Source organism: Haplochromis burtoni, unplaced genomic scaffold (assembly GCF_018398535.1).
Source record: "Haplochromis burtoni strain Fernald_Lab_line unplaced genomic scaffold, NCSU_Asbu1 Contig_362, whole genome shotgun sequence".
Taxonomy (NCBI): domain Eukaryota; kingdom Metazoa; phylum Chordata; class Actinopteri; order Cichliformes; family Cichlidae; genus Haplochromis; species Haplochromis burtoni.
The window spans coordinates 462,361-471,962 of NW_024582723.1; the positions used below are offsets into that span (position 1 = coordinate 462,361).

Sequence of the window (9,602 nt, forward strand, 5' to 3'; positions counted from 1 at the left end):
ATTTAGCCAGTTTCTCCTAAAATAAGGCTGCAGTTACACATAAACACATAGCAGTGGTAAGATATAAGCGCATGTTTTGAAAGTTATTTATTCACAAATCTATATTTATTTGTGGTTTTTATTTGGGGGCACAAACATACAGTAGACAGCATGTTTACAGTATGCTGCAGATTGTTTCCATCTTTTGAGACAGCTCATTGGCACAAAACTCACAGTGCTGTCATTTGTTTCATCGAGCTGTTTATTACAAAAAAGGCTGTACATAAATTTCAATGAACACATCCTATGTACAAACTGAGAGGAGAAGACAAATATCGCATTCTGCTCCAATGAACATTAAAGTTTCGGATGTTTTTTTGTTTTTCTTTTCATTTCCACAAATGATCATAAGAAAACGCACATCAAAGAAAGGCGCCTTGACCTGTGATGCCCTGAAATGCTAGAGACGTTAAGTGGTAAACATTACAAAGTTTTGCACATCGGTGGTTGTCTCATGATTACTCTATGAAAAAAGTAAGTATAAATAAATCATTTACATAAAACTGCTATCGAATCCTTCCTCAGCAGTCTCACACATAAAAAGAAGCTGAATGCAGAACTAGAAATACATCAGGTAGAAAAAGTCCTCACAAAACAAAATGACCTCATGATGGAATAAATACAATCAAGAAAGGGATGTAGTGGCGAATCATTCACTGTAATGACGTTTAGATACTTCCATGCTTTATGAATACTGTCGATATGAATGAGTCATATTCTGCCTAAAAACCTTGAAAATGTTCCCTTTCAAAATAAAAGTTGAATGCCCCTATTATTCTAAAGTACACGTGATTATGTTCATATGACTTGTTACAAACATATATTCTGAGACAGGCATTATATTGAATGATATTTGAGAGCGAGTTTGCACCAACAATCACTCCGCCAGAACAGGCATCTTATTTCGTAGGACAAATCGGAACTTTTAAGACCTAAAGATTGAGATTCCTTCCTTCACTGCAGGTAGCGGGTGTCATTCGTGTGTAGCACAGAACGGACAAAAAGACATAAAGCGACTCCAGCTGAAGCACATCACCATCGCCGAGTCACCTACATTCACTACAAACACAAAAGTGGCCGAGGATTACAATCAAAACGATCGATAACGACACTAAAAGTCCTTTGTTACATTTCTGTGTGGGAGGAGTCTTGGACTTGAGGTTGTTTGGGTTGGTGATTATGGTTATTAAGCACCAATGTAAAGCACCGCACCAGCAACCACTGAAAGAACAAACAAAGCCTGAAGGTTAGTTGATACTTTGGAGATGGCAACGCTTGTGTTTGTGATAAAAGCCATGATGGAAATAAAAGTCATCACAGTTACCGCTAACTAATCAGTGCACAATGGAAACAACATGAAAAAAAAAACAAGAAAGCCACACGACTTAGTCCTTCCTCTGCTTCGCGTCACGAAGCAGCAAGCACGTGAGCGCTCTGCTACAGTAGCTGGACAGCATCGACAAATACAGTGATGGCGATCAAGACGATATAGTTGTGACCTAACGTAGAAAAATAAATGCCTGTACACAACCACTTTGCCTGAATCACGTTAAAATGGCACTGTGGGTGATGAATAAAATTAATTTTCAAGTAAAAATAAAGTAAAAAGTAAAGTAAAAAATTCTCAAAACATCCACTCTTGGCACCACGCCCTTCCCCCCACCCACTGACGCTGATGGAAACACTGGTGAAACACACTGACAAATGTACTGTACTGGCAGCTTCTCACATTACAGTTTATATACAAGTTAGAGAACAGAAAGAGACTCCATCAGAAAGAAGAAACTCTTTTCTTTTTTTTGCGATCAGTCTATACACTCACTTCAACCCCCACTCCTTTTTTAACAGCAGAGAGCATACTGAATACACAGCTCCATCTGGCCATTATCCTCCTTAATATATTTTTTAAACACCTTGTGTGATTTGGACGTCAACGGCACATTCAGCTGTGTCCTAATGCACTTGATGACGTTCGTTTGTCCTTTTCAGGTCTCTGATAATGTAAGATCGTTGTTTTTCAAAAGGAAGGAAAGAGCTGGTCTGATGGTCTACAGTACAAATAAACGAGAAGGAAAAAGTGTGCAGCACTTTACCGTAAAGCGGTTACACTGTCTCGGTAAAACTGTAGCAGTGCGTCACTTTCTGGATCTACTGCATACTCGGAAAAAGCAACACTACATCTAGATTTACTCTGTATCCACTGAAGTTGTTATTGATGTACGTCATTTTGTCGTGAGGCAAAATGTTGCTGTTTGATGAGCCCTACCATGTGACAGTGGTGGAAAAAAAAAGGCCTTTACTTCCAGACACAGGCCTTGCAAAGCTTCAACACCCTCCTACTTTGTGCGGCATCTTATTTATGTATTTATTTTTTTAATAGGGCAGATCAAACCCTTTCCTCTCCCCACAAAAGAAGAAAACTACTTATTAATTCACCATGGCACTTCATTCCAAACTGTATGAACTGCTATCGCTGCGCCGCATACGTCTGTACATCTTCACGGATTACCTCTGCAGCGCCTTCACGTGTGGGGTTTTTTGTTTGTTTTCTTTAGTCAGCATAGTGCATGATCGACTCAACATAGTTTCCAGGGAAGAGTCCAGTGACGCCGTTGCAGACGCCTTCGAACCAGCCATCGTCGTTCTTCTTGATTATGTAGATGATGGCCCCTTCCATGAAGGACAGCTCGTCCTCCTTGTCCTTGGAGTAGTCGTAAATGGCCACAACTGTGGAAAATGAAAAAAACAGTAAAATGGCTCATTGCACTGGTGAAAGTCTAAATACAATGATTAACTCGGGGTACTAACCTTTCTCTAAGTAATTCTTGGGAGCCCACTGGGGGTCTCCATCAGCATAGGGATCGTTGTAGTGAACCACTGCGGCCTCCTCTTCCTCGTAGTCTACAGGTGGAGGTGGAGGAGGGGGAGCTGGCTCTTCAAAGACACCAATGTCCTCTGGGGGAGGTGGAGGAGGTGGGGCTGGGCTGTCTGTTACTAAAGCACGGCAGGAAGCAGAGGTGATAAGGCATTAAAGAAATAATGAGGAAGGAGTGTGTTCAGATCTCTCAGTCTGGGGATATTTCAAAATGTTCTCTTGCACTGTGATAGTGTTCACCTTTCAAAATCCTATATCTTTTTTCAACATGTTACTGTTAGGGCCTGGTCAGGCCAGAGAGACTAGTGTGCACCATGCACCGTTTCTTATATTTATTTTAACATATATAATTATCAAGCAACTATGATCTAAATCATTCCAAGTCTTCTAACTGTGTACACGCATTAAATGTTCAGTGATTTAACTGCTCACTAGAGGGCAGCTGTGGGTCCCTTTAGTTTTTAATTGGACACTGATCCTGCAGCATCAGTTAATACTAGCACTGATCCAAGTCCCCGTGGCACTCATTTACTTACTAATCATTTATTATTATTATAAACTTCCTATCAGTGAAACATCAATACATCTTCTGCACTACAAGTGGCTGTTTACAGTTCCCGAAATATTCAGTTAACATTATAAAACAGTCACTCTGTATCACTTCTGTAAACGTGAAATCTCTCAGAGGATGCTGAACTTTCCTGGACACAGTTGTCCTCAGTAGCCGTTGCAGTCTTTCTATTTATTAATGCTTCTAGTACTACAACTACCAGCCATGTTCTTCAGTTTATCCTGTAGTTGTTTAAGTAACGGTGGCGCTTAATCACACCTGAATGTGTTTTCTTCTTTCTTTAAATGACAGGATTCATTTAGTAGCTGTGTTATGCAACCACACACGTACTGTAACACTGTATGATTTGCATTTTTAAATTCGTCCAGTGAGAAGTGAACAGCGGCACTTCTCAAGCGCATACTTCACAAGAATACGACGTGATAAAATGGGTGGACTGGTGTGATTTTGAAAGCCCCGACTTTTTTCAGTCTTTTAACCAAATAAGTTCTCGTGCTACGAGAGTCCTCCTGGAGCAGGTCTCCCTGCAGCTTTGTAGTCTCGAGCTCAGTGATTAAAGAGAATCTGCACATCTGATCTAATTCATAAGCTTGCTCTTGAATTAAAGAACTGGCACAGGGGACTGAAATTAATGCAACTCTCCAATCTGCCTGCATAACCTTTTTTACAACAGGTCCAACAGCTCACTTTGGAGCTGTTAACAGCTGAAAACGCTTCGCTATAAAACAATAGCTGACTTTGGTTTTATTTCCCCTTATATAAACACCACGTACATTAGGCTTTTAGTAACGCAATATACTTCAGGCAAAGACAGAGCAAGACCATTCCCATTAAAAAAACATTAAAAGGCACTTGTACTGGTCCCCGTTTCTTTGTTTTTTTCCTAGTATTAAAGTGCTTCTCTTTGTGGCATTTTCTCATGAGAACTCGCTCGTTAAACATCAGTATTTTCTGTGAGGTGACCTCTTTTTAGCAGCAGACCTTTTCTTTGTTTAGTCAAAGTGATTAGTGTTCAGACTAACCAATCAGCTCTTCTTCCACATGCACATTAATCCCTGTTGCTGGTGGTGGAAATATAAAACGTGCCGCTTCCTGTGCACCAGAAAAAAAAGAGAAAAGCCACCAGCTGATTTAGCAATAATTATTAGTTTAAGGCCAGTTTAAAAAGTGCAAACTACACACACTAACTCCATTGTTCATGTCGTTCCATGACTCATGCAGAACTGTTCTTCGGTTCATTGAACTAGGGAGACACAGATAGTTTGATCTCTGCGTCTTTGCAGACAAGCGGCTGGTGAATCAGGATGCAGCAGCGGGTCACATTTTCTCTCCTCAGTGGACTGAGAGCTTTCAGTGATCTATCACCATGGCAACAGACAGACATCTGAGGGTGCTCCACCCTCAGCCATGCATCCAGCGCGATAAGGTAGTGTGAGTGTAGCAGTGTGTGGGTCCTGAAATGTGCTCAGAGCCCTGTGTAGTGCACTGGTGACGTTGCGTAAATTTTGTGCATGCTGAGGTTCATACCTGTGACTTTTGCACATGGCTGTGTTTGTTCAGTCTACATTTCTAACTTTAACGGTACATGCAGGTATACCACATAAGTGTATGTTTCTGTCTGCTTTCTACTACTTACTGCTCTCCTGCATTCTGGCCACGAAGCCGGTCAGGGGGATCTGTGGGGTCAGCTGGACCACAGGAGGAGGAGGCGGAGGAGCCACAGACACTGGAGCCACAACAATCAGGGAGAAGGAGCAGCCGAGAGACAGACAGCAACGGAGGTGTTTGGACAGGAAGAAAGACAGAAGACACAGAAAAAAGAGCAAAAGGGCATCACAGAGAAGAGAAAATCCAAATTGAGCATGTAAAAGAGGGGAGGGGAGACGACAAAAAGCTTGTGAGCAAGCAAAAATAGCACACAAAGCATTGCTGAGCAACTCTATTGAAAACTTCCAATCAGTGTTCTTTTGTGCTGCGTTTTTCAAGCTGGGCCGAACAGGCCTTCATCTAATCTCAGCCTGAGAATCTACCTCATCAGCATCTGTTTTAAAAATCAAACGCAAAAGCTGCAGCGTTTTCAACGCGGTGAAAGAACTGCAAAGCACGACGCAGACCCAGAAACATGACAGCTACAGCTGCAAGATAACGCTTCAGGAAGACAGATACGGCTTCTCAAAGAATTTGCAGGAATGCTCACTAGAGCAGTATTTTTGGATGCAGTTCAGCATTTTGGCTCACCTACACCCTTCACTTAAAAAACCTGTACCAACATAACCTGCATACATTCCCCTTAAAAATCCATCTTTTTGCTGCACTGTCTCATCGTAAGATTAACCCTACAGACAAACAGAAAAACACAGCTGTCCTCACTCAAAGACATGATGTCACACACAGGCATGCCAGGTCTGACTCATAAATCACATGTATCGGGAGGGCGTCTGTAACCTCGCTGAAGTAATGTCCTAATATTCCATCGCGCTTTCACATCTATCCACAGCTACACCCTGTGAGACCAATGAGCTCCATCGTGTAATGAAACAGCTTTTTGTGCTGTTAAACCTCTGTAACATCCACCACGTGTCCAAACGTACCTTTTAGCTTCATAAAATTATAACAACTACACAGCAGACATCATCAAGATTATGCAATGTCTCAGTTAAAGCCTGTGGCTAACCAGGCTCAGTGTCATTGTCTCTCTCTCGCTTCTCGACAAGACAGACAGCCTCCTCCTTCTGTATTCTGTGCCAAGAAAGACAGTTTGTCCTTTGAGAGGAGCCATTAGAGGAGAATGGCTCAGAGAGAAGCCTGCCAAAATAAATTCTCCTCATTTGACAGAAAATATGCATTATGTCCTGGGTTTTCCCTCGTCTTGCAGCTGCGAGCATTTTCTACCCTGAAATGCCTTCTGCCTGCTCACCGGTCTCCCTGAACAAGAACCTTCCTCCAGCTGACTAAAATAATAATGTCATAACTCAATTAGAAAAGCTAATGTAACCCTCCGCGTAGCAGGGCAGAGGTGGGGAGGATTCAACAACCCCGACTTCTGTAATCACAGTTCATCATTCATTTTCATTAGCCCCTGAAAAGGCTAGCCCGCATAGCTATTAGACGAAGAGGACCAAACGCAGAAGTATGAGTGGCCAAATTCTAAATGCGTATTTCATTATATTAGGACAGGATGTGAACTTCTTGCTCCCGAACCTATTTGTGCAGATTATCTCTAAACACCAAGTGCTTCAGGAGTCCTTTGACATTACCTGGGTTCTGAGGGTATGTTGGGCCTCCGTTAAGATGGGGCTGCTGGGAGGAGACGGAGGGTGCGCGGCGATACGTGCCAGTGGCCGACACCATGGAGGCTGAGGAGGTGGTGGAAGAGTTGTGACGGGAGATCTGGCGGGAGATGGTGCCAAACTGGGACATGGGGATGGGACCCAAGCCGGGGCCCTGGGGCACAGAGGCCGACGATGGGGCCACTACAAGAGAGGAGAGCCGGTGTGAGCAGCATTTATATTCAATTTACTTTATTGAACACACCCCTACACTTGCTCTCTCTCTGTGCCCAGTGTCCCAGATTTCCTTCTTGCCTTGGTCAGAATTTTCCTGCATAGCAGTTTCTTTACTATATATTTAATACTGGTTTGAGCAAAAGGTCAAAAACATGGTTATGAAATATACATTTTCAGTAAGGCTATATGCCTGCGGCACTTTTTCCATTATTATAATGTGACAGAATACACAAGAGTAAATCTACATCCTGTCAGTTTTCTAAAAAAACAAAAAAAAAATCTATCCCAACTTCTATTCCAGATTTAAAGCAAAACTTTGCTCAGTTTAGAGTCACATGCAGGAGACGAGGAGACACAGCAGCGCTGGGAACTCACCTTGCCCCATACTGGGAGGAGAGGGTGTGGGAACTGCTAGAGGGACACCGACTCCACTGCCTCCACTGTTCTCCCTCCCACCACTGCCACCACTGCTGCCACTGCACGGAGAGCAAGGGGAGAGTTCGTGGCAATCAGTAGAAATGTGTGAGACAAACTTAATTACATAACAAAGTTTGACATCCTATCATTAGTCTCTCATATGTCACTCTGTCTGCAACAATGTGCCCATCACTATGGCAACCAAAATCGATTTCTGCGAAGAAGTTGCGGCGCACGTAGAAGAGAAGTTTATGTAGAAAAAAAGGAAGAGATCTAAAGGTCAAAAACACAGACTGAAGGAATTAATAAAGAAATGTAAATATCTCATTTTTTAAAAGTCTTATCTGCTGATTCCTATTTTACTAATAATTTTTTACATTTTTTTGTAACCAGACATTTCAATTTGAAAAAACACTGGTGTTTCCCTAGTGTCAGGAAGGTTATCTGATGTAAAAAGCAGCATTTTTAAATAAGAAAACACTAATCAGCCCTTTCACATTGTCTTCATATCTGCACCAGGTTAGAGGGCCTCGTCAGTCTCACTGAAAAAAGTTACAAGCTCCCCATTCCTACAGAAAACAAACTGCAGCATGTCCCACTTTATCTAACACATTTTAAATGCTCTGGTCATTTCTTTACATTATTGCTTACATCGGCTTATTTCACTCCTCTCAAGTGGTTTAAATGCATATACTTAACATTTGTGCCCCATTTAACTGTAGTTCAGCTGTAACGTGGTAAACAGCAATCGAAAACAAAGTTTAAATGGATCTGTGCTACCTGTGTGTCCTGGGTCTCTGATTGAGAGACGCTGTGCGCGCGGGGCTGTGCTGGCTCCCGAGTCGGGCCGGGCTCGTCATGTAGTCATTTGGCACCACTGGGGGCTTCACAGGCTCCAGTGTTTTGTAGGGAGTGTTACGTCTGGAGTCAGGTGAACACAGGAAAGAGGAAAGTAGAGTTTGTTTTCAGTTTCATGAAAGTAATAGAATAAAATAAAGAATAGGGAAACTTTAAACATTTGAACTGTTTGCTAAAATATATCTCTGCATTCATAACCTACTGTGTGTTTTATTGGTTTGGCAGGAAGCCCCAGTTTAACAGAGACCAGATGGGACCACAACCTCTTACACCACGCAAGTTAAACTGTAGGTTCTTACCCAAGGGTACCACGACCAGCCATGGGAGGGCTTGGAGGCTTCTGTGAAGGTGGGTTGGTCCTTGAAAGGGTCCCCCCTCGTCCCGCCGCATTGTTCCCATGTTGCTAGACAAAAAAAAGCAAGTTAAAAGCCTGTTTTTCTGTAACGTAGCGATTTTCCTACCAATGAACCTGACTCTCAGGAGTCATTTCAACGATGATGAACAAGCAAACTCGGATGAGGTTCACCTGTACTGTATGAATGGAGAAAACACAAAGCACCAGTATGAAGGTGTCTATTGTCTTACATAAAGAGTGTATGATTAATAGTAATAGATGGATGAAGAGATTGTAAATCTAATTATACAACATACACATGAAATATCTTATTATATACACTGATCCTGCTTTATTGGACTGCCTTTGCACCAAATCCGATTAGTTTCTTACTGTAAAAAAATGTGTAACTGATTAAAGGTGCACATCCTTCTATGCGTCTCAAAGGTAGAAAGACATGTTTCATGGCTTCATGTGCACCTTGATAATGTGGCTCTGAACATCAATTTATGGACAATAAGAGGAGAAACACAAGCATCTCTTACCTTGGCCTTAAGCCACTGAGTGCAAGCAGGCAGAAAGAGAAGACAAAAAACAAGCTCATTGGTTAAAGACTGGTAACAGTAACTTTGTACCCACACTACATGATGCTGACAGAGAATCAAGAAGAAAAAAGGAAGGGAGTGTATTGGTGTGTTCAGAGCAAGTGTGAAGTAAGGCTTTTCACATGAATACAGTTGAGTGTATTTAGACCATTTCACAATCCACAAATACTTTTATGTGGGAAAGACTGTGAACCACTACCGTGTGTGTGCTACTAATTTTCCAGGTCACAGACTGCTCATCACACTGAATCTATAATTACAATTTTAATACTGTTCAAACTATACTTCATTATAAGCCAAGGCAAGCCAAGGCAAGTTTATTTGTATAGCACAATTCAACAACAAGGTGATTCAAAGTGCTTTACAGAGACATTAGAAACAAAAACAAATAAAAAGC

The 9,602-nt window shown here is 41.9% G+C and overlaps 1 protein-coding gene across 4 annotated transcripts in view; it reads right to left on the reverse strand.

The window, feature by feature from the left end:
- Positions 1–86: 86 nt before the first annotated feature.
- Positions 87–9,602, reverse strand: part of LOC102308235 (abl interactor 1) — a 23,018-nt gene continuing 13,502 nt past the window's right edge. Inside the window, exons 4-11 of one of the 4 annotated variants that reach the window (XM_005943202.3) lie at positions 9,146–9,160; positions 8,566–8,669; positions 8,189–8,329; positions 7,367–7,467; positions 6,743–6,958; positions 5,122–5,211; positions 2,848–3,033; positions 87–2,766 (exon numbers count right to left, since the gene is read on the reverse strand). In XM_005943202.3, the coding sequence (XP_005943264.1) occupies positions 2,591–2,766; positions 2,848–3,033; positions 5,122–5,211; positions 6,743–6,958; positions 7,367–7,467; positions 8,189–8,329; positions 8,566–8,669; positions 9,146–9,160 (1,029 nt within the window). In that variant the 3' untranslated portion in view covers positions 87–2,590. The remainder of the gene's footprint in view (positions 2,767–2,847; positions 3,034–5,121; positions 5,212–6,742; positions 6,959–7,366; positions 7,468–8,188; positions 8,330–8,565; positions 8,670–9,145; positions 9,161–9,602) is intronic. The other 3 variants (XM_005943206.3, XM_005943203.3, XM_014340382.2) reach the window with 3 other exon arrangements.